Source organism: Dendrobium catenatum, unplaced genomic scaffold (genome assembly GCF_001605985.2).
Source record: "Dendrobium catenatum unplaced genomic scaffold, ASM160598v2 fragScaff_scaffold_437, whole genome shotgun sequence".
Classification (NCBI taxonomy): Eukaryota; Viridiplantae; Streptophyta; class Magnoliopsida; order Asparagales; family Orchidaceae; genus Dendrobium; species Dendrobium catenatum.
This window is the reverse complement of record NW_021318899.1, coordinates 216,282-242,594: the sequence shown is the minus strand read 5'-3', so window position 1 is coordinate 242,594 and position 26,313 is coordinate 216,282. Positions and strand designations below refer to the sequence as shown.

The following is a 26,313-nucleotide window of genomic DNA, read 5'->3' as shown; positions in this document are numbered from 1 at the left end:
TATTTCACTTCCTCAATCCCGTAACTCTCACCTAGCTGAATTTGTGTTTTGCTTGATTTATTCCAAAAGGGAAACCCCTTGTTTGTAAACAAATCCCATCAGTTATTCCTCTCCAAAGCCACTGTTCCTCCCTCTTTCTCCCCCACTTCCTTCTCAAGCCTGTAAGAGTGGATGGGAATTTTCTCCTGAGCTTTTCTCTTCAAGTGTAGGATGAAATTTCCCAAAACCTGTAACAGATTTTGCTCTCAGCTTTCTATTCCCAACCACTAAAATCTGAGAATTTTCTCTCAGATTTTTTGTGGAAAGCTGAGGCACGTTTCTCAGCCTTTCTCTTCTCCATTAAGGCTAGGCTTCTCCTTCAATCTTCTCTAGACCCTTATCTACTGGAACTTGGGAATTTTTCCTAGGTTTTGAATAAAAAACTGAAGAAAATTTTCAGATTTTGTGAGACATTTGGAGTTTGTCCATCTACCATAGCAAAGCGCTTTTTTTTTTCGTTCTACATCAGTTTGGTATCAGAGCATGGATTCGGATCAACTTGGAAGGACTTTAGACTGGTTGGTAGGTCAACTGGGCGTCGTTAGTCAACATCTCAAGAAAAATCAAGCGGACTTAGCCGACCTCCACCGTCAAACAACCGAACGATTCGATAACCTAGAGCGAGGTAGGACAGACCCACCGTTTTACACAAAACTCCCTTCATCCAAGGATAGAAAAAGGGCACTAAGAAACAAAGAAATAGTGTATAGAGTGGACAAATGGATGGAGGCCAATGAAGCTTTCAATTTCCCACTCACTGTGCAAATCAAAGAGAAATATAAGGTGATCAAGGAAGAACATGAAGAAGAAGATGAACTGGTTGACAAGGAGAAATGCGTGACTGCAAATAATGCAGAGAGAGATTTGGTTGATTCAAGTACAACTCCTACAAAAGTAAAGGTTTCTTCTGGCCCAGTTAAAACTCCTACAACGGAGAATGTTGATGAAGCCCTGGAAGTTACATCCATAGAACTCAATATTGCTCCTATTGCTAGTGAAGCCATCTATGAGAGTGAACAATTTTCTGCAGGCGAAAAGAAGTGCGACAGTTCGGAAGGTGATCCCTTGTCTATGGTTAAGGAAATTGGCGAGCTAAAGTGCAACAGGAAAGTGGACCTTGTGGCCAACCAGGGTTGTTTGAAAATCTTTGCAAAAAGGCCATCGGGTTTATTGTCCATTTCGGATGAAGAAACTATATCTCCAAATAACCGTCCAGAGTTGTACATGAGCAGTTGTGATGCTAACTCGACGGAGTCGATTATTCTCCCACCTGGGGAGAATGATGCGGACATCGGTACGAAGATTTGGTGCATCTATCACAGGAGGCGTCGTAAATCATCGGCTATAATTTAAATCTTCATTTATGAATTATTTTTCTGAATTTTAGCTCTTATTTTATGTATTTCTTGTTTTACCCCTAGGTTGGTTTATGTAAGTGTTGTTGCCCAAGGGGCAATTTTGTCTTTTAAGTTTTCTTATGTTGTGGCCTACATATAGGGCCTTAAGCTATTGTAATGAGGATGAATTATTGATATTAAAAATTTGTGTTCAACACTTGTGTTCTTTTGAGAGGACGATAGTGAGATTCCTATGGGAAGGAATTAATGTTTTCACCAGCCGCAGGATGGGTCCGGGCTCGTGACTTGAAGTCCCTTGGAGAAGGGCAAAGCATCACCCGTCAGTCGTCAAAAGAGTCCAAGGCTTGCGGTTTTTATCTTCTATCTTTTGTTTTATCTCTTGTTTTTATTCCCTTCGTGTGGTTTCTAGTCGTTTATCTTCTTCCTCTACCTCTGTCCACCATCGTCGTCTCCATTCTCATCATAAACCGTCGTCCATGGCTCCCTAGCCGCCGGCCTCATCCTTTCCCCTCTCTCCTTAGATTTCCTAATTAGGGGTGCCTGATATTAAGAATTAATTTGAAATTCAAATTGTTTAAAATTTGAAATTCAAAATTCTTTCCTAATTTAGTCCACCTATTTTAGGAAATGAATTAATTTAAATCCATTTGAAATTCAAATTCAAATTGGATTTATTTATCACCTCATCCAAATCAATTTCTACTTGATTAGGATTTAAAATCTTTTTTCCTAATTCATCTATCCTAATATAGCATGCAATAAAATTTATTTCAAACCTTTTTTTTTTTATTAACTGCGGCCGGCCTCCCCTGGATTTATAATAGGAAATCCTCTTTAAAGCCAATTGATTCTCTTTGGAAATATTTCCAAATCTGAGAATTCTGTTTGACCGAAAATCCCAAGCCCCACCTCCTTAATTCCGGCTCAGTTAATGCTCTCCCGTAATTCACCTGGCCGAATTTTCTACAGTCTAAATTCCCTAAATTATTCCCTGGATCCACTCATTAATTTAGGGAATTAAAATTACATTGCCTCAGCCATCCCTCTCAATCCCGTGAGTTTCCTCTCCCTGTCACCGTCCCTACTCACTCCTAATTGCCTTAGTTAGAGCTCTCTCTTCCAAACCCTGTAAAGGAATTTTGCTCTCAGCTTTCTATTCCCAATCACTAAAATCTGAGAATTTCTCTCAGATTTTTTGTGGAAATCTAGGCTGTTTTCAGAATTTAAGAGAAGAGGCGTGGAGCTTGCAACCTCTCACCTACCAAGAGAAAATCTGAGATTCTTTTCAGGTTTTGGGCAAAGAAGTCCGAATTTCCTTCAGATTTTGGAGAGGTGGTCCTATCCCTAGCAAAGTCGTTATCGTTCTACATCACGAACTAAGATGTGGTTTATTTTATACTGAGATCTTGGATTCCTATAGAGGCAAGCCTTTCCAGTCGATTACATTTTCTGAAGAGAAAACTTTCGATTAAAGTGAAGATTAAACTCATAACTTATAATACAATCATATATATAAGCGAGTTGGCTTAGATATTTGAAACTATCATTAATCCCTTTAAAAATACCATTAAATTATGTAGAAAATATACTTGAATTTTATATATGCATATATTTATTATTTATAAAGAATATGAGGTGTCTGCATATGACTAGCCTTGTGCCTATTTGGAATGAACTACCAGCTAACAACCTAATGCACATATAATCATCCTAGACAAGGTTTAAAATTGGGTAAATAAGCCTCGAGGCGTTTTTCGTCCGTGAGGCTCCTCGCCTCACGGTCGAAGAATTGCGTAAATGAGAATTTAAGTATTCTAGCAAGTAAATAACAATAAGAGTCTATGATACAATAAAAACATGTAAATGAAAAGTGAACTTACGGGAATAAAATAGATACAATATATGCATCTCATAGCACAATTCAAAGTACAAAATCACAACTTGAAGTCTATCAAAAGTCAAACTCCCAAAGTACAAATAAAAGAAAGAACATCTAAAATTCAATCATGTCCCATCACAAAAATTGCATTTCAAATACACGTATATCTTCTCGCCGCCGCCTACGTCAACCTGTACACTGTTCCAAGAAGGGTCCCTCCGCAATGACGTATTTGACTTTTCCTTTCACCTAACAATGTTTCCTAATGCACAAATGCAAAATCAAACCAAAAATCTAAAAAAAATTTAAACTCTAGATTTTTTATAACTTGAAAATCAAACCTTGAATTAAAAAAAAAACCTAAAACCCATAGTAGAGGTGTAGTAGTGGGCGGCCAGACTCAAGTTGCTCACCGTCGTGAGGCGGCGCCAGCAGGAAGGCCAGTCGAGCGAAGTTAGGGCGTGCAGACTGCGGCTTTCCGGAGCTCTTCCGTTTAGTTCGGATAGGCATAAAGAAGAAAGGGATGAAATGGCTTTTTTTTTAAGAACTTAAGTGTGTGGGACCCGGCTCCATGAGGCATAAGCCTCACCCAAAATCATGGTTTAAAATTGCGCAATATGAGGCTCGCCTTTGCACAATTCCAGTAAAAAATACCTCGATGCTTATGCCTCGAGTTTTTTTTTTATGATGCTTGCGTCTCAACTTGGTTGAGGCCCGCCTTGAGGCCCACCTCGCCTCACTGGTATGAGGCTTACGCCTCACGCTATATATATATATATTAAAACTTACATAAATTTTGAAGTAAATGCCCAACATTGGACTCTATAGGAGAGGAGGAAAGGGAGAGAGTAGTTCATCATAATGATGATTCAAATGAATAACCCCTTACTAATGATAGTGCTGATGACTTATGAGTTCTTATGTGATATGTCATTGTTATTTATTTTTGGAAATTGGAATTATATGTTAATGAAAAGAATACTGGATTTGGGAAAGATATAATTTTGAGTTGAACTATATTTTATGTTGTCTTATTATTGGGATATTTTGATTTCACTTCATATCTTATATTTTTTTATGTTTTATATTATTCACTCATTAGTATATAAGAAATTTATCATTTTATGTTTACGCAATCTTTTGATTTTGAGGCTTACGTCTCAAAACGCCTTGAGGCTTACGCCTCGCCTCACGAATGAAAAACGCCTCAATACCCGAATACACAATTTTAAACATTGCCCAAAATTGCGCAATTAAGCCTCTGAGGCGCGCCTCAGGATCCATGAGGCGTAAGCCTCACCCAGACCCGAAATTACTTAAGCAATGAGGCTATTTGGGGTAGAATTGCGCAGAGGCGCTCCTCTTATTGCGCAATTTTAAACTATGGTCCTAGATGTAATAAATGACAAAGGTAGCTCTACCAGCATATTGATTTTCAAAAGTTTTAACTTTCACGCCAGATGTTCCCCCATAAGCTTGAGATTGAATTTTAACCCCTCCAGTTGGTCGTCATTTATATGTTTCCATTACCTTATTGTGACCCTTTTCCCTTTGATGTTGCTTTTCTAATTTTAGTGCCATACGATATGCCTCGTCAGTTTTAATGATATGATACAAGTTGAGTTGATCTTGGATTGACCACTTTAAGCCATTGATGTATCTTGAAACAATTTTCTCTTCAGATTCATTTAAATCATTTCTGATTGAAGTTTGTAAAACATTTCGGTGTATTCTTCAACAGATTGATTTCCTTGTCGCAAGTTATTAAATTCTTGGAATATTGTTCGAGCATGATCAGTTGGCAAAAATTTCCCTTTCATTTTTTCCTTCATCCTATACCAGTTTTGGACTTTTTTTTTACCTCTCCTAAGTCTATTATTCTGAAAGTTTTTCCACCAGGTTAAGACATGACCAGAAAGTTTTAGGCTAGCAAAACAAACCTTCCTATTGTCAGGTATTTCCTTCCACTCAAAAAATTGATCCATTTTTTCTACCCACTCAAGGAATTGACGGGTTGAAGTTTTCCCTCAAAGTTAGGAACATCTATTTTAATTCCATGACCCCAGTTTCTTTATTGCCTAATTTGATTTCTATGAACCTCCTCTTCACTTTCAGAATTTTGCACATTAGGATTAGCATTATTAACATTCAAATTTTCAATTGCTTTAGTCATACTGGCATAGTATTAATTTGTTGTTGCAAATTATTCAGTTGTTGCATTAGATTTTGCCAATCCTCCGGATTATTAGCCATCTTAGAAATTAGAAAAAGACCCATCAAACAAGGACAAGAAGCCAACAAAAACACACCAACCAAGGATAAGAACTTGCTCTGATACCAAACTTGATGCAGACAAACTAGATAGGAAAGCCATATAAGGAGAACGATGGGCAAAACTATAACCAAACTCGATTCAAAAAGTAGCAATCATCTAAAATACAAAAACCGACGAATAAAACGAGAAGTGAGATCAAAAGAAACAAAATAAAATTTAAAAGACGCTATTCTCAGAACAACCGACAGAACGGTTTCCTCACATGCATCAAAATGTATGTTAAGTATAGTATGTGCTTAGGGCTAGCAAATCGATGGTTCACCACAGCAAGAAGGTCCAAACGTCGAACCAAACTCCTCCGGCAAATGCTCCCAAATCAGCCAACAAACACTTCCAAAGCTCAAGAAGAAGGATACAAATGGAGTGGAACTTGCGTAGAGAAGAAAGAGGTAAGAAGCTCAGATGAAATAGAGAAGAATGAGAAGTGGACAAAGCTCTCAAGCTTTTCCAAGAAGAGAAAACCCTCAGGTTTTAGAGACTAAGCTCAACACAATTCAACAACCTTCTCCTTCATAAAACATCTTCTTTATATAGGCAAAAGAGGGGAACTAAACAAACATAGCACCTCCAAATAAACCAATTAGATTTAGGGAAATGAAAGGTCAACAATCACAACACATCAGCCCCCATACGGTACATCAAAACAGAGAAGAGAAGCCACGGGAACCAAGCAGCCAGCCGCATGAACCAAGCAGCCAGCCACGGAAACCAAAGGGGCAAGGCACGGGAAAACAGCCAGCACAGGAAAATGAGAAGACAAAGGGGAGGAGAAGAGGAAAGTCCACTCCAAATTGAATCCTTGAATTAAAGCATACCTTTTTGGAATAATGAGCTAGGAAGTTCAATAAATCTCCCAATTAATGAACTAACTTCGGCTCAACATTAATGATCTAGCACTTTAGAAAATAAAGCTCATCACCAAAGTAACCACCACCTCCCAACATCAACACCAGCTCAACCCGAGAACCAGCAGCATCCCAAGGGACCCAATCAAGCTAGCAAGCCAAAGGTCTACCAAAGCCCAAGCACAACCTACCATGATCATTGGATGCCTTCCATCATTGGATAGCTAAAAAAATATAAAACTAAATGAAAAACTAATGTTCAATATTTGATAATGAAAATACAGAAATTATGAATGCATCAGTTTGTAAGGGTCTTGTAAGCGTCTTTTGTTGTAAGTATCTTTTTATGATATAAAAGGTGTCTTTTTTAGTATTTTATGTATTTTCTTATCATAGGAAGAGTCTAGTTTTTGCTTGCAAAAATTTGGGGCTTTTTCCCAAATTTTTGCTTGCATCAATCATTATTATTGCTTTAGTCTTTCTTCGCTACTTTTCCTCAGAGTGAAGAGTGAGGGAAACTCTGGTGAAATATCTAACTGTTAACCGTTGGATTAGTGTTATTCACATATTTGTCTTTACTTTATTTTGTTATTATTTTATATTGCTCGGTTAGTCTAATTTGTAACTTCTTGCCTAAACAAATCCATAACTACGAGAACTAAAATCTAGTCTTGGTGAAACATTAAACTATAATTTACAACACTTAAACAACTTTTTATTAAAATCCGGCAATTCCTGTTCATTGTTTCACATCAAGAATGCTTGATACGAGCTTACTGTCTTTCCACGTTTAGGGATATACTAACTACATCTTTAAGCGACCAGTAAAGTTGTAATTGGACAACATTTGCAATTGAGGGTGGTTATCTCCCTAAGAATCGTGCTATAGTATTTTCTTCTGGCTTGGCCAGATCGCATTTAAAAGAAAGCTACTAAAAAGCAGCTATGCACTCCTCAACGGTGGAATGATGTTGCTGCAATTGCGAAAGCTTCAAGAATAAGTCCTGACAGTATTGATCAGGTACATATTTTTGTTGTAACTCTTTTTTTCATTTTTTCCCATATAATGATCTTACTTCTACATTTCCAATTGCGGCTTCGTTTTAAATTCTCCCATCAAAGATATGCATTCTTCTTCAGTTTGATGACTACGCACTTGACAATACGATTCGTCGGGACTTCTTTGAATTCAAAATTTTTTTCGATTGTGTGTAACCAGTTAATGAACTCGTCATGATCCTTTCAACCTTCAAAATTAGGCAGTTCAATTTTGATGCCGCACTCCAGGGGAGGTCCTCGTCCCCTTCGTCTGTGAAGCAATCGTACATATTTGTCATCACTCGATACTTCTTGATGAAAAGGCTCGACGTTTTTTAGTTCCTATTCTTGCCATCACCTAGCCTCCCTCTGTTCGAACCTTGCCAGTCTTTGCTGCAGTTGGGTAATTTCTAGTTGCAAATCGTCAATTATTATTTTTTGGTGAGGTCGTTGTTGATTGCATCGAGGCGGCATACTAGGTAGGCTTTGATACCATTATGTCACCGTCTCCTTCCTGCAATAGATGTTCACCTTGAGAAGAACCTCCTCCAATAGGTACAACACCCGCAAGAACCACCACTTGAAAACTCAGGATACAGTGCAAGAACTCATAATGAGAAACAAATACCAATTCTATTATCCTCACTAAAGGAAAGCCCACTATTTATAATTTTCTTTCCACAGCACAACTCATTTCTAAAGCAGGTCCTATTAATAGGCTAAATGGTTGCTATTAACTAAACATAAAAAAATTATAGTTAGTTAAACCAGATCCTATGCCTTCATTATAGTGCAGCTCTTGCATCAGGTCCATTCCGACTTTGACCCAACCAAACTTACATTAATCTATATATTAATCCTACCCAATTTAAACATAAGCATTGACTTCTTAATTGAGTTTGATCATTTAGGAAACCTTAACCCCCATCAGTAAACCTTGTTTAGAGGCACATTACTTGTTTGGAACATCTTTGAGATTGATACACTTAAGTTGCCTTCCAATAATCCTCATGGGCCCATAGAGTGCATTGATTCGCTACAATTAATCCTCTATTGTACCATGCATGTGTCTTTTGAAGCCTACAAGCTTGATTTAGTTTTAGAAGATGACGCAGAGCTCAGCATTTATACACTTCTGACACCTCCCCCCCCCCCCACCACACACACACACACATCTTTGGCCATATTGCTTGCTAGTGTTAAAATTGCCAATTAAATAATTAATGATTAGCGGTGTTTACAAAGTTATTTAATAAATCGTTTTAATTGGTTCTGAGTGATTAATGAAATGACAATAGTTTTCAGTTGTTAAATATAGAGTCATTAACTATCATTGACTATTTTAAAAATGGTTAATTATTTTTAATTGATTTTATGTAATATAAATTAATCCTCCTATTCTCTCTTCCCTATTTTTGTCACTTCTTATTTATCGTTTTTACTCATTAAATCCATAAACCTGGCCTTTGATTGTATTTGCTAAATTTCTAAATATGACTTATGGATTTATTAAATTTCTAACAAGTTGGAACTAATAAATCAGGACAAATTCAACTTTACAAAATTCTTAAACCTAGATGATAAGTTTAGAGGGGGAAAATGTTTCAAGGATGATAAGTTTAGGATATTTGGCGGGGTCTAAAAAGTGATCCTTATTATAATTCCTTGCTACCAAAAAGCCCTTCGATGTGAATGGGTAAATGATTTTTTTGTGTATCCCACGCGTGTAGCTGGGCTGAAAGAGGTCACTGTGGTCTAGTAGCCCCCCACTAGTGATGGTTTCGACCTTTTGAATATGGTTTTTTGAATTTGACTAAACCCTCTATGAATACTTGCCATGCAATAGTTGTTTTTCTTATTATCTTAGCTATCCTTTTTTGTTTGGGGAATTAAAGTGCGTGCTAGTTACCTTTAAGAGAGTCTGCCTTTTTAACCTTTTTTAGCTCCAATATTTTTTTTTAACCCTTTAATTCCATGCAGTGGTATGTTTTGTAATTCTTGGCAATAATATATATATATATATTCACACACACGCGTGCGCACACATACCATACATACACATACTTTTTTATGAACAATTTCTTAATCTTGGGTCAGAGCATGATATTGTTTATTGATATGTTCTTAAATTGCTCTCATATTTCTTTCAGGTTATGAAGCACCGAATTTGAGGTATGCAAGATTCTCGATGGTCATATAGAATGATTGGACATCATGAGACATGAAATCAGCAGTTATTTTTTATTATCATTTTCTTTTTTGTTATGTTAGCTTTATCCTTATGCAATTGTGAACTTCTTCCTTCTTTTTTATAATATGTATTATACTATCATCTTTGTTTTTTGATATATTCTTTTGGTTTTGCATTTCTCAGCATCTTGACTTGTGTAATACAATATTGAACCATCATAATATGTTTTATCTTCAATACAATTTGAGTCATCTTAAAATGTTTATTTGTAGCCTTTTTCTTGAGTCAACTATATATCAGAATTTCTTCTGCAAAATATTTTACTAAAAAGAAACTTTGGTAAATAAAGCTCCTTATTTGTTATATGCAAACAAGTAAATCAATAATGTCCTTGAAATTGGATTTCTTGGTATTGGAGTTGTTAACAAAAAGAAGGGAGACTCTGTATCTCAAACAAAATAACCACTAATCTCATTGAAGAATTTGGAGTTTTAGGTGCAAATCTGCCGATATCCCATGTATAATCAAACTATATATTATGAGGATATTCCATTTGATCATTGATCCCAATATCGAAAGATTAGTTAGAAAAGTGACTTATGCAGTAGTTATGTGGCCTCGTACCTTTTTTGTTGTTGGAGTTGTTGAGCCAAAACATACAAAACCTAAAGCATAAGCATCAAGATGGTGTTCTTCACATTCTTAATTACATAAAGAAAGCTCCTGAAAGAGTGTTGTTGTACATTCAAATCGGTCACTTAAATATTAAAGTATTCAGTAATGCTAACTATGTTGGATCTATTAATGAGAAAAGACAACTTTTATGTATTCTATTGTTGTGGAAGGTAATATGTTCACTTCTAAGAATAAGAAGCAAATTGTTATAGTAAGATCCAATGCTAAATTAGAATACAGATCCTTGACTCTTTCTACATGTGAAATAATATAAGTCGAGATTGTTTTAAAAGGTAAATTTTTCAAAAATTGAGCATATGGCTCAATAATTGTGACAATCATGCAACTATATACTGCCATGAATCCAGTGTTTTCTGAAGGGCCTATTCTATGAGGTTGATTATTATTTCATACAAGATGTTGCACTCTCTAAGATGATTGCTACTCCCCATATATCTAATTCAAAACAAGTGGTAGACATCTTTATCAAAACTTTGGATCGTCTCTCATTTTCTTTCTTATGTTACAAGCTGAACCTATCAGGTATGTAGGCTCAGCTTGAATGGGAATATGAGCCTGCGATGCTTATTAGAGAACATCATCACTACATTAGGATAATATATTTAGAAAAAATATGTATTTATTCTCTTTTAATCATATTTACTCTCTAATTTATGTTCTTTTTATTGTATTCATATTATACACTTACAAATAGACATCTCTGTTTGTTGAATAAGGTCATCTGATTCTCTACTCATAATTAGTTATTTGGCCCTTAAACAAGGGTTAGTTTTGTAATTTGACTGCAGTAGCGGGCTTTTTATTTTGATAAGATTTATTCATTTTTATGTTACCTGTTGACTCTAATCATTCACTTTGTAACTTAAGTTGCATGGTAAACAGGTTTGTAAGTTTGTTAAAGAAGTTGACAATCTACAATGACTTTTACTATGCTGACAGAAGCTACTTTAATGATATTACAAATGATTTTTTCATTGAATTATTTAGCCTTTGTTGGCACAAATTCCTTGAGAATTTAAGAAATTATATCTCTAGTGGACACAAATCCTCGAGTATTTAATATCAAAGGATGTTTTTCTCCTACAATTTGAACTAGGACCGTTTGAAAGGCCTTTCTGAATCAATTTCAAGTTCTACGTGGTTTTCATAGTGGTACAAGAATCACAAAGCAGCTAATGTTGTGGAAATAAGCACCTGCTTGGCTTTGCAGTGGATGAATAGTCATATAACTAACCATGCTCCGTTTTGAAGCATGGTTAGGTGTGCTGTTCCATCTATACCCTGATCAAATCATACGGATGCTAGAAATTCTAAGTCCATTAGTGTGGGTTGGTGGGACTCTTGACGACCATGGCTGATCATGAAACTAAATTTAGTAAAACAAAGATAATTTGAACCTAACAATTGCTGATATATCTTTGGTAGTATAGGGGTTAATGATGAAATTGATAAATGAATATTACAAGCATGGAAATTTTGAAAAATAGGTCTTTGGCATGATAATAAACAGAAACTATATCATATTACATTTCTATAAATCGTTACACAAGAATCAATATATATGTTAAATAAACAATACAATTTTATCACTTCATTAAGCACAAAGCTTGGGTAGTTTGTAAATTATAGAGAAAAAGATGCTGTAAGGTTTCATCTAGCAGTGTTCATTTGTGTTCCAAACTCGTCTTGTTCCATTGTGGACTCTGAAAATTTGTGCTCCGGCCTCTCCGTGACCTTTTCTTTTGTGTCGACGAAGAGATTTTTAACGAGTTTAGGTTCCGGGGTAAATGTTTAGAAGACATATTGGGTTTTAGATAAGACACCACCAAGAGATTTCACCCTCATTTTACGAGGTCTTTAGATATAAATTTAGGTTTCATATAGGTGCAAACCCCTATAGTTAGTTACCTCTCCCAATAACGATAGAGAACTTTTAATTAAGGATAGTCGTTGAACAAATATGTAGTATCCAGAATATAATAGCAACAACATTAGATATTAAAAGTAAATTTATCACTATGCATTTAAAGCGGATGGTGGGGGAATAATGATAACCTAATCAAAATCCCATGATTTCGTCATCTTGGGCCATCATGTCCTTAGTCTACTTAGTCATAGGAGGTAATCGACCCAACCTGACCGAAGGATCGTTGTCGCAGCCGTGAGTTGCTTCGTCAAAGGGTACATTGTAGACTTGGGGTGAATGTTTGTTTAAGGGGACAGATTTCGGATCACTTTAGCTGACAAAAGGCTTTGTGCCCTATCAATTATATCATATTTATTCATTCCTCGAGGTTTTAGAGCCATTAGGGAACATATGGGCTCTGACCATGACCGTAATTTAGTGGTACCATTTAGCATATAACAATATCTTGGTCAGAGGGTTCGATCACAACAGTTTACCTCTGGTGTCATTTGGCGGCAAAACCGTCAGTTAGAGGAGACGTGTCATGTTCTTACTAGCAATAGATGGTTTGTTCGGTATGATAACTTGGCACTATGAATTCTCTACTTATGCTTACAAGTGAATTGTAGTGTTCATTAGATGTTCCTTGTTATTATCCATAAAAAGGATGGTTTGTTTGATACGAGCTACTTGCCCATGCCTGTAAACTAATTATTGTGGGCACTACGAATTCTTTGCTCCTGCTTATAGGTAAATTATAGTATTCATTAGAAGTTCCTTGCTATTATCCATAAAAGGCTGGTTTGCTTGATATGAGCTCCTTGTCCACGCCGCTAGACTAGTTATTGTGGGCACTACGAATTCTCTGCTCCTGCTTACTGGTGAATTGTAGTATTACAAACAACTTGTTATTTCGTATAAATAGACTATTGGCAAGCAGTGACCATTCAAAGCCACTAGCTATTGCATGTAGGCAAGTTGTATTTAGTGCAAATCCTCTAATATTGCTTGTGGAGGGAACTGTTGTATACATCACAAGTCTTATATTGTTGCCCGCAGGTGCTTGTATTCATTGCAATCTCCTTGGATATACTTGTAGGAAAATCATCACACTTACATCATGTCCACTATTATTATTCGCAAGCGGATTAGTGGTGTTCGCTTGCAAGTTAGTTGATGTTAACTATAGATGGGTTGTATTCATTCCAAGTATACTATTATTTTAGTGAATTAGCGCATTCAGCATAAGCCCTTTAACGAGTTAGCACATTCATTAGGAGCTCCCGTTGTTAATACCCTCAAGTTTCTTGCACAGGCTTGCAGGCTGACTGATATGAACATTAAAAGTTTTATGTTGTTCATGTTTAAGTTATGGCATCCATTAGAGATTTCGTATTATTGCTTGCAATCAGATTGTCATATTCCCCTCAATTCTCGTTGGTCATTGCTTGCAAGCAAATTATGTTTGAAATTTTGTCCACCTCAAGTCCCTTATTTGTTCATCTATGTTCGATTAAGTGACCAAAATTATTATTCAGCATTTGCATTTCATCTTGATTTATGCATTTAATTTTTCGCTTTGTTGCGTTGATAATTTAAAGTTCTCTGTGATTTTGTTTTAGTCTAGTTCTTGTGAGTCAAATCAGTATGAATTATGGCAGTCTCCCGGCGTCTCCCTCGTTTAGGGAAATTTTTGAGAGTCTAGGCCTGCACACCACACCACGAAAGGCATGCATGGTCGTTGTCAGGTGACATCGTAGTCGTGGTCTTCTACCCCACCAAGCCAAGAAAGACGTGCATGGGTTGCAAGCATACTTGCACGAAAAAACTTACAAATTTCCCCGCCGGCTTGAAAGCGTGCACATGTATTTAATTTTTTTACCTCATCGTACTAGGAAAAACACGCACGAGGTTTACTCGATTCGTCGCAGGCATCGCACTGAGCTTCCTCCCATCGTGCTAAGAAAAGCGTGCATAGGAGATCTACTCGCTGCGCCGCAAGTGCCAACAATGGGATTTGATGTTTAAAGTTTAGTGAGTGTTATACCTTGGCAAGCAAGACGACGGTGACGACGAGGAAGAGGGCACGAGAACAACAAGGACAGGACACTAATCTCTTTCTTTTTTCTTCTTTTTTTTCAAATAATATTAATAAAAAAAGTGGCTATTGTGTAGTGGAGATTGGTAGTTGGGTTGGACCTTGGGTTAGAAAAAAAGTGGTTTGGATGAGCTTTAGGCTACAGGTGGCTAGGAGGATGATAAGGTTAGGGACTTTGTTGGGCAGGAGATGGTTTGCACTAGTTGGAGATGTGTGTTGGGTTACAAGAAATGTGTTGGGCTTTTGGTTTATAGTGGGATGTTTTGGGTTGGATATGGGTGAAGGGGTTGTTTGGGTTGAGGGATTTTGGTTGGAGTGGGCTGGTTGTTGAAGTCGGATAGGTATGAGGCTAAGAAGGGGTGGTGAGGCAAAGTTGCTAGGGATTAAAGGGTTTGGAGCGGAGTTGCTGGAGGGTCTAAGTCAAGTTGAAGGGGTTCAGAAGAAGAGAGGTTCACGGACTGCTTGTTGGAAGGAGCCTTGAGAGGTAACAGTAAGGTGAAGATGAAGTTTCTATTGACTGGAGGTTGGGTAGAGTGGGAGCTGCTAGGTTTCTTGGGAGGTGGAGTTGATTTGGACAGCTGTAACGTAAGACAAAAGAGGGATGGAGAGTGCGGTCTACTCGTTGTATGATGCTAGGGATTTTTTAGTAGTGGAGCAAGGCAATAGCAGGTTTACTGGTGTTCACGTGTGGGATTTGTTGTGGATGACGGGCTAGGTGGAGGCTGCTGTGGTGGTTAGGTGGTGGCAAGGCTGTGGGAGTTTGGTTGGAAGGTCGTGAGTTGGAAGAGATATGAGGAGGCTGCCAGAGTTCGACGTGAAGGTGGATTTGTTGGGATTTCACATGAGAGGAGCTGGGAATGAAGAGAGGTCGGCTGCTGCTGTTGGATTTGCTGTTTGTGGACAATAATGAGCACGGTAGAGTGGGGGTTGGATGTCTGTTTGAGAAAGGAGATGGGGAAGCAGATGCAATGGTGCAGAAAGGCTATTATGGGCCTTTGTGGGCTGGCTTTCACGGCAAGGGAAGAGGAAGAGCATGTGTGATGAGAACATCGACAGATGTTTTCGATGAGTATATCAGTGCAAGAGTCGCCGATCGATGGCTACGATCCACAACCTTTATTTTGATGCTTAGTCTTTATTTTGATGTTTTATGTATTAATTGCTATTTACAGTTGTACCCTTTCTTTTGAGTATGCTTGAATTGTAGCCCCAGGGGCATTTGAGTCATTGTATTTTTATTTCCTTAGGTCTATATATTATGACATCCTCTATTGTATCGGATGATGATTTATGAATGAAATTTCAGATTTCTTACTTGATCTTTAAGTGAGTTCTTGAGAGGAGAAATCCTAGGTGGGTGAAAGCAATACCCGTCAACCTTCGGAGGATTCCAAGGTTCGCCGCCCCAATCTTTTTTTTTTTCTCTACTTCCACCTCCTCTCCTAGCCCTTACCCGCCGGCCTCCCAAAACCCTATCCCCTTTACCTCCTCCAAAAATCGATCCCCAACCCACCTCACCCTTGTGCCGCCGGCTTCCCCTCTCCCATCAACCACCGGTTTTCCCCTCCCCTTGCTCCAAACTTCGACCAAGCCAAATTCCCCAACCCCCACCGTCGGCCACCCCCGGCTCTTTTCCCTTAATGTTGATTTCAATCCCCATTAAGACTTTCCTAATTCATTCCACTTAATTTTGGGAAGAGATTTCATCCTTTTGAAATTCAAATTTTGAATTTCAAAAACCTTCCTAAATTGACTACGCTAAATTAGAAAAGTTTTCAAAATTTGAATCTAATTTAATATTAAATTAGATTGGATTTATTCACCTTTTTCCTAAATTGAGTTAATGCATTAAGGAGCATTAATTTCCCTCCCCAAACCCCTCTTCCTCTATGCATGCCACCGGCCCCCCTATTGATCCCCTTTCCTTTTTCTTCTCTCCTCACATTAACACTACTTAATTTTGGATTTGGAATTCAAATTCAAATTTCCCTCCCACTAATTAATTCCAAAATCTAAAATTAATTTTAGATTTCCCCACCCAACCTAACCCTTGCTAAGCCCCCATCCGCCCTCTCTTACCCGAACCCTCTCCTCTTTCCTCTCTCATGGCCGATCCTCTCTCCCCCTAACCGCCACCCCTCCTCTCCTTACCACCTCAATTCTCCTCGTCCCCTCTCAAAGCAAGTATGTATGGTTGATCCTGGGATCGACCATGGCTTTGTTTACAACGCCCAATGAGAGAGAGATATCTTCTGATATGCTTTCTACGAACCAGATTGGGAGTACAACGACTCGGTGGAACGCTAAGTTAACCGCATCGTTTATTGCCTCGCCGAGACGATCGAGCTCCAACGACCCAGAACACCTTAGCTCCTCGTCGGAAGATCTGTGCATCCTCCACCGCCGGCTACCTTCCCCACAACAAAGCTCCTATGTTCTTTCTTCCTAGTGGTGATTTCAAGTCTAGTTTGGAAGGTCTTCATCCGCTAAGCCCTAGAGCCGTAGAGTGAGAGAACCTTCAAGGTGAATATCTCATTATTAAATTTCGGATTTATGTTACAAGCTATTAGTGTTTCTATTGCCTTTGTATTTGACTAAGAGTGTCTTGGTTAATCTACATGTGTTTCTTTGCCTAAGAAAGTGGAAAACTATGAATCCTTAAAACTTCCTTTTGTCTTGAAGCATAATTTTATAACGGTAAACTTTTAACAACTTTCTTATTAATTTTCTTGCTAACTCCTGGTAGTTTCACATCAAGGTGTGATGGGGATTTGCTCGGGTAGGGAAGCTGGCTGTGGGATCGAGGCAGAGGCGAGAGACGGGCTATGAGGGAGGTCGGGGAGTTCAGTTGGAGAGGAATGCGAATGAGAGGGAGAGACCAGAGGAGAGAGCAGAGAGCGGCTGTGTGAGCGAAAGGAGAGGAGCGCAAGAATGAGGAAAGTAAGCGGGCCGTGTGCATGAAATGGCGAGGAATTGTGCACGCGAGGATGGGCAATTGAATTCGACGCCGAACTGCTGAAATTCAGGGATTTGAGCAACTGCACTATGGAGATTTGACCGGGATTTCGGGCAAGATAGCAGGGATAACATATATTAAGTTTAAAATTTTATTTTAAAGTATAAATTTAATTAGAGATAAAAAAAGTAAATTGGCCCCCAAGATTTCCTTGTGTTTTGTAAATCTCGATTTGTGCGTTGTTGCCTTCAAATTCATGCTGGTTTTACATTTTTGCTCGTGCAAGGACCCATGCAATATTATTGTAATTTTTAGGTATTTTCGACGTTCCAACACAACGGTGAAATTCGTTTAGCTAGCGGACGGTGTTCGAGCAACGTTGCACAATGTTTTGTCCATAGTCCATCAATTTCGATCATCTTCACTCAAATCAATCGTAATCGGTTATTCCTTGGTTAATTTTGATATTCTGAGGGCAACGGTGAAGTCCACTTCGTGATCGGAATGTTATTTGGACAGTTTCATGCAGTATCACCTTGAAATTCGTGCTAATTTCATCTTTTTGCATTGTGGGCAATATTATATCCTTTTCTAGATAATTTTGATGTTCAGAATGCAACGATGAAATACTTTTTGCAAACGGATGATGTTTGGGCAATGTCGTGCATTGTCGCGTCTGTAGACTGTCGATTTCGCGCCTTCACTCAATTCAACCGCGAGGGGTCCCCTTTTAGGGTAAATTTGATGCTCTAATCGCATCAGCACAATCTGCTTGACAATCAGAAGTCATTTGAGTAGTTTTTGCTAGCATCGCGCCCACCAACAAATCATGTTTGTCATCATTTCCAATTGAGTTTCCCACGAACGACTCTTCTTTGTCAAATTTAGTGTTATGAGCGCATCAATGTGGTTCATTTTGCAATCGGATGAAGTTTGAGAGATTTTTTAGCAGTGAGCAAGGTGCTTCAACATTTACATGTGACCTGTCCATTAGCTGCCTCCGATGGTGCACTCGATTGAATATGACATGTATATAAAGGTCAACATCTGTTAAGGTCTTCCAAAATATTTCCATAAAACTGTATTTTTTATTTATTTAATTGATAAATCAAATGGAGCGTCTAATATATTATTGTATTATGTACGAGTCGACATGTTCAACATTGATGTGGAAGTCCCTAAAATATGTTATGTTTTCTATATGGCTGTAGGAACAAGAGATCTAAACATCAAGATGCTAGTCAAAATCAATTTCGTTGTTATAGCTTGACTTTCTCAATTTTCATTACTAGCTTGCTTAACTTGCAAGCGTTACGGGGAGTCCAACTTATATTTGTAACTAGGGGTGCAAACGAGTCAAGCTGAGCTCGAGTCACTCCTAATTGAGCTTGATTAATTAAACAAATTTGAGCTCGAGCTCAAGCTTTATTCTACAAGATCAATCCGGCTCACAAGCCGACTTATTTATTATGAAAGAGATAAAATGATTATGAATCAAGCAATTATTATAATAAAGTGATAAAAAGAATGAGCAATTAGAAGAAAAATAATAAAAAATCACTTTATAATGATATATATATATATATATATATATTAGATGAGCTAGATTGCAAGCTAACGAATCGAGCTGGACTGGCTCAAGCTTGATTTGTTATCTCATCGAGCTCGACTCATAAGCCATTTATTGAGTCTAGCTTGAGCCGGTTCAAGAGTCGGCTTGACTCACTTACACCCCTATTTATAATTGAACCTTCAATTACAAGATAATCTCCCAGTAACTTTGGCAACCTAGGATATGGATGGCGTAGATACCTTTGCATAGCTCTTAGTATGACTTTGAAGTAGGAATGGTCAAATACAAGAGTCTAGAACTGTAGTAGTGTTGGAATCCTGCTCGCTTAATTATTGTTTTGACGGAATGCTGATAATTCGAATGAAAACTTTTCAATTTAATATGACTTTTGGTGGAAGAAACTTCAAGAATATCTTTAAGAGAAACATGTCCAAATATTTGGGATACATTTCAACTCAATTTGATCCAAACAAAAATATGATTTTGAAGCAAAATATTACTTAAAAAAGCAATCACATGGGTAAAGGCTCTAGTGTTAGTATACTAGGCTCAACATGCTGTATCATGAAGTTCTATGGCAGAAAGTTCTTGGTCTTGTGGCTGACAGTGACATTTTTGAGAAATGAATGGAAATTCTTAAACAATTTCTTACATTGCAAGTTAGGATAGTTATATTTTTATTAGATGCTAGATTAGGGAGAAAATTTATATTAGAGGGCTAAACCTCTTGGGCATTATATTTTAGAATGATTTTCCATGCATTTTAAATTTTCTAAAAAATAAATTCTTAATATGGTAATATAGTTGTGGACTTGCTAGGCAAGGAGCATCTTCTCTTCCATTACTTCAGAGTTTTTAACTTTTATTTATTTTATTTTATCCCACTCGTTAACTAGAGATTTATTTGTCCATTCGAAGGAAGCTTGCAGATAAAACTGCTGCTGCAGGATTCTATGTAGTGGTTCCTGATTTCTTCCATGAGGATCCTTATGTTCCAGATACTATTCCTGTAAAAACCTGGCTTGGAAATCATGGCACGGTATGCTTTTTTTGTCATATTTTGTGGAGTATATTGTTTCCATCTATTGGCAGTTTTTGCAACATATATAAGATTCACACACTAGTTCCTAAGCTTTATGAATATTTTCCATGTCCTTTTAACATACTTGCATTTTTTTGTTACTTATTAGCAATATTTTATTTTATTTATCTATTTACATTATATTTGTTTTTGCCATTTTTTCTTGGATTAGAAAAAAAAACCTATGTTGACCTCATTCACCATTCTAAGGTGTAACTGACCTCAACTACTTTTCTAAGGTTAAAATAAAATAAAATAAAATAAATAGATAAATAAAAAGTTGAACTAACCAAATACACAAATAGTGAGTGAAAGACATGAGATCGTGAGAGCGGGGTTTTAAACATGCGGACTAAAGGTTGAAGTTGTCCGAACAACATCAGTTCACTAAACAAATTTTGTCGACGTGTTTGGGAGGACAAAAATAACTTGAATGAATACCTATATTTGCCCAGGTTACCACATGACGAAAATTAGATAATTTGCTTGCACACAAGGTGATGACATTGATAATGTGACTTTGATTTTCTCTAGCGGTGAAATTTTTACGAAACTAAAAAAATAATATTGATTGATATTATTATTATTATTATTATTATTAAAAAAGTAAAAAATAAAAAAAAAAATTTCTCCCCTCTTCATCCCTCTCCAATCCCATACCCCTTGTACGTCGCCCTCATCTCCTCTCAAACTAGACGTCAACCCCCCTCTTGCGCCCCTTTTTCTTTAGGTTTCTCTCTTGCCCTCATCTGCATCTAAAGCCGCTATAACCTGAAATCCCAAACCCTCAACGATAGTGGCCAAGAAGTCCTGACCTAGAGCTCGCTAGAAGAAGATATTGTTAAATCAATTCATTAAATCTTAGAAAAATTATAACTGTCATAAAATAGAAATGTAATCATTTGTCTCAATTCCTTTTAGATTATCAATTCTCTTTATTCACCAATGTTGGTTATCCTTAGTCAATTTAGTCACAACCTATGCATTGTGTACACATTCATATCAATTCACTTTTTAATTCAGAATTAGAATTTACATTTAATTTTTTGATTGATTTAACAATAATTAAAATGATTAAGTTTGGGTGTAGCTCTTACTTTACTTGTAAAGGAGAAGGGATATCTCTTCTGTTGCTTTTATTTCTCTTATTCACTTAGAAATTTTGATTCAATTTCATAGGAAATTTATAAAGGTTAAAAATAATGTTGCAAGAGTAGTAAGTGTCGAATTGTAGCGTCAAATGTGCCAAACGACGTTGAGGACAACGTCAGAAGTGTGTGTTGATTGTGTTTAAAGACAACATCAAAGGTGTGTGGTAGGGGTGTCAAAAATTAACCCGACCCAGAAAATTCCAGGTTCGGGTAAACCCATTTACCATATGGGTCGGGTTCGGGTTTCGTTTCCCGACCCGTTTATAAAATCGGGTCAAGTCAAGATTGACTCAGAAACCCGAACTCAATCCCGGATTAGCACCTTCACAGCGAGCAAGCTCCCGTCGTCGTCGTTACGTCCGATCGTCCAAAGCTTCGACCATGGTCCTCTCAAACAACCGCTTCTCCGGAAGCATACTGGATTCTTTCGGTTTCCTTACAACCCTTCACTATCTATGAGCAATCCCTCATCATTCTTTTTTTCTTTAATCCTCGAAAAGGTAAGAAGCAAGGAGACAAACATAGAACTAGACCATTGGGCTTTGTTCTACTTTAATCAAAATTTAACTTTGTATCTTTCTTTGCTCATCCCACAGGAGACTCAACAACAACAGCTTAACCGGAGCTTTTCCTTTATCCCTCTCAAAAGTCCCCCAGCTCATCGGACATCCTACAGTCTTCTTTTTGCTCTTCTATCGTTCTTTCCCTATCTAAACTTTAGGAAGATTGTATGTTATTGCTATGTTTTACCAATATTATTGGTTTTAGTTTCTTGTTGCAGGAGAAATGAAGACGCATAAACTCGCCATCGTTGTGGGCTCCTGCGGGGTGTCCTCATTGAAAGTGCTCTGATGGCACTTGAAAGTTCTCTGATGGCACATGAAAGTTCGACAGGGATGTTAAGCCCTTATAAACTAGTCCCAAGGCTAACCAATAGGGGGGTGAATTAGTATTTTAAAAAATCTTTCGATCAAAACATAATCTTAAAATAAAAACCAAGATTCTCCACAGAAATCAAAGTGAGAAAATTAAATGCGGAAGCAGTAATAAAGAACACAAAAATTTATAGTGGTTCGGTCAACCCGACCTACGTTCACTCCCGGGAGGAGCCCTCCGAATATTGCACTAAACTCAGTGTCTCTCCTTTAGCCCCCACAGTTAGGCAGAGAAGCCCTTACAAACCTCCTTTCCACCAATCTCGGTGAGGCAGAGAACCCAACTCCTTTTGCTTCCTCCTGAAGCAGGCAGAGAACCCAACTCATTTTGCTTCCTCCTGAAGCAGGCAGAGAACCTTGATCAGATGCTGAAGTAGACCTCTCTAGAACTCCCAAGGAACTAAGGACGACAACTGGAGAAGACGACGACGAATCCTTGCTCGAAGCAACCTTTGTGAAACCCCTCACAAACTCTCCCTCACAAGATCCTCTCTCTCTCCCTTGCTCTCCCTCTCCTCTTGGCTCTCTCAAGTCAGAACAACAGCAAAAGACACTCTCTTCAAAGGAACAAGAATTCTTAAATAGAAGAACTTTGGAATAGCTCTTAATTGCAACAAACCAACTTTATCATCCATGACGATATAAATATCGTCTTGTACGATCAGTGCAAATTAAGCTCAATCAGCCAGGATAATTTGGGACGATTAGAAGGTTTTTGTTCATATTGTCCAAGCCGATAGAATATCGTCCTATACGATTATTACAAATTATTGAATATCGTCCAGGTCGATCTCACGATAGTCCCGGACGATTAGTTCAAATCCGTGAAAATCATACAAAGCATCGCCCTGAATAGAAGGTGGCTGATGTTGATCGTCCAGGAACAACTAAGGTTTTTTGAACTGATCGTCCCGGACGATCCTGCGATATTCCAGGACGATATGATCGAGCAATCAAACCTTAATTGCTTTCCTTAATTACCAGACTAATTTAGGCATAATTGTGTTGCATCGTCCAGGACGATGTCCAAAAAGAAACAATACCTAAATAGATATGGTGGCTGATTCTTTCTGATTTGAGCCTATCATCCCGGCCGATACAAATATCGTCTAGGACGATGTGCTTAATGACAGATGCCTTAACCAGGATGCCCTAATTAGAATTTCTGTTTTTAACGGATCGTCCAGGCCGATTTGTAGATCATCCCGGACGATGTGAGCAAAAATAGAGAACTCTAAAAACAGTAAAAAAAATTCCCCTAAGTGTGTGTGTGCAAGGTTACTTAGCATCAAGAACCAAATCATTTACAATAGACTCAAGAAAGAGAAAAGTTTACAAACTGACTCAGACCTAGTCTATCCAATTTTGAGCTGGTTCAAATTGCAGTTTGATCTTATGGACCTGAAATGTTAATAGGCAAGGCAGTCGTAGAGAAACAAAAGTCAATGTTTAAAATTGCGTATTTGGGTATTTAGGCGTTTTTCATTCGTGAGGTGAGGCGTAAGCCTCAAGGCGTTTTGAGGCGTAAGCCTCAAAATCAAAAGATTGCGTAAACATAAAATGATAAATTTTTTATATACAAATGAGTGAATAATATAAAACATAAAAAAGCATAAAATATGAAGTAAATTCAAAATATCTCAATAATAAGATAACATGAAATATAGTTCAACTCAAAATTCTATCTTTCCCAAATCCCAGTATTCTTTTCATTAACATATAATTCCAATTTTCAAAAATAAATAGCAATCACATATCACATAAGAACTCATAAGTCATTAGCACTGTCATCACTAAGGGGTTTTTCATTTGAATCATCATTATGATGAACTGCTCTCTCTCCTTCCTCCTCTTCTATAGAGTCCAATGTCGGGCATTTACTTCAATATTTATGTAAGTTTTAATATATATAGCGTGAGGCGAGGCAGGGCTCAACCAAGTTGAGGCGCAAGCCTCATAAAAAAAAACTAGAGGCGTAAGCATCGAGGCGTTTTTTACTGGAATTGCGCAAAGGCGAGCCTCATATTGCGCAATTTTAAATCATGACAGAAGTGTTTGCTATCATTACAATCATATTTCCTGAAAAAAAAAAACAGATTTGCAACACTCGTTGCTTTGCTTCTCTTCTTTTCTCTAGCTATTTTTGTCTGCTAGAGGAGCCGTCTCAGGCGGCCCTACCTCTTCAGTCTCAACGATCTGATCCGCCTGCCCATAGTCCAGACCCCGCCGGCACAGACGCACGGCCTGCACTATAGTTCGCTAGCCCGCCCTTACCTGCACAATCCATTTGGGTTCATCATTGCTGGGTTGTGTCGGGTCAACCCGACAACGCACACGAGTCGGGTCTGGGTTGAGATAACTTACATGTTTGCAAAACCGTGTCAGGTTCGGATTGACTCGTTGTCACGACCCGACCCGGTGAGCTCGCGTAGGCGAGGCGGGAACGGATGGTCGGACGGTAGGTCAAATATCTAATTCCTAAAACTATCAATGATCTAAATCAATCTCCAAAATATTTGAAAGAGCCACTATAACATTAAAATTTTAAATCACATAAACATAAAACTCAAACATATTCATAATATTACCTTTCCTCAGGAGCTCCTCTCCTACGATAAATATTGCCACCTCTTCTACTCATTTGATTTACTTAAACTTACCTGAAAAAATGTTAACAACTAACATTAAGCCGAAGTTCAGTAAGTAAAACACGATTCTAAACTACAATAATTAAGACAAAATGAACAATATGCTAAATGTCAATTTCATTTGAATATAACATAATTTGTCTCATATAAACATAACATTAAACATAAACATAAATCATAAAATCATATCATTTCATAATCCATTTTCATATACATATCATTATTCATAACTTTATCTTTTCTTATATATTACGATCGTCACAGGAGCTACCGTCTAATACCATAAAGGTACTCCTTTACCATTTTTCTTTTTCATATTCTTTACCATATTAACGTGCACGAGTACATCATCCCCAGCTAGTACCATAAGGGGGTGAGCTCCATCTATTCAGCATATCATGATTGGTCTATCAAATCATATAACTTGAAAGGAACAAAAGACGTTACTGTAATTAAAGAACCATGCATACTTACAGAAATCTTGAAATTGATTCTCTTTGCTAACCCTTCTTCCTTCGAGGTTTCTTCAAAACACCTAAAAGACTCAATTTCTCATTTTAAATCTACAAACTAAATTTAAAACAAAATTCTCCTTCTCTTTCTAAACTACCCTAGGTTCTCTCTCTCTCTCCCTCTCTCTCTTTCTAATTTAAAACTTGAAGCATACATATATTCTAAAATTTCCTTATTTTGTCTACTTACATAATTTAACCAAAATAACACTTTACCCTAAACCTAATTAATTTAAAATAAGTTATATTTTCGGATTTAACCTAAAACCCAAATTTTGGAAAACCTATTTTCATTAAAATGCTTAATTTTGCATGCTAAAACTCCCATTCATCAAAATAATCATTATGGAAAACTAATTTTCGGATTAATTAATTTTAAAAATTAGGAAAATACCATTTTGTGAGAAAAGCCTAATTTATACCTTTAGAAACCTTCTTAGGACCCTTAGGAACCAAGTTTATAAAAGCATTTTCAAAAATTTAAACTTTGGGGAAAAACCCTAAATTTCTCGAACTCAAAACTTCTAAAGAAAAACCACATTCTATGCATAAAAATATCTCCTAAACCTTTCCTACACATCTCATAAAGAAAAAGAGAAGTTTTTACCAAACGCTAACTTTTTCATCTCAAAAAATCCAAGGGAAAGATAGGGATTTCTAGGTTTAGAAATGTACCTTAGTGCTCCTTGAATCTCCCTCTTCAATTTCCCCCAAGTCCGGCCAACGGAAATCGCCGCCGGAGCCGCCGTCGAAGATGCCGTCCGAGCCTTGCGTCCGCCCCTTCTCCCTTCGGCCTCTCGTTAGGCCGCACGAATCAAGTGAGGGACCGAATACAATTCGGTCCCTTAAAGCTTCGGTTACTTAGGGATTTTGCAATAGACCCTTTGCCCTCACTTAAACTCTCCAAGCCTTAATAAATACTAGGGGTACTTTGGGTATTATGAGACTTTTCAAATTTTTAATTTTTAATTTTTAATTTGAGCAAAATTAAATATAAGTTTTATATATCAAATTTCTTAGAATTTTGCGTAGAATTTTATAAAATTAATTTCGTCAAATTTCGACAACTTTG

General features: G+C 37.4%; 1 protein-coding gene across 1 annotated transcript in view; it reads left to right on the top strand.

Moving 5' to 3' along the window:
• The window catches only part of LOC110099857 (endo-1,3;1,4-beta-D-glucanase), a 40,556-nt gene that overhangs the window by 5,066 nt on the left and 9,177 nt on the right, over nt 1-26,313 (top strand). Inside the window, exons 2-3 of the mRNA XM_020827149.2 lie at nt 9,645-9,666; nt 19,833-19,953. Coding sequence (XP_020682808.1) covers nt 9,645-9,666; nt 19,833-19,953 — 143 coding nt within the window. The remainder of the gene's footprint in view (nt 1-9,644; nt 9,667-19,832; nt 19,954-26,313) is intronic.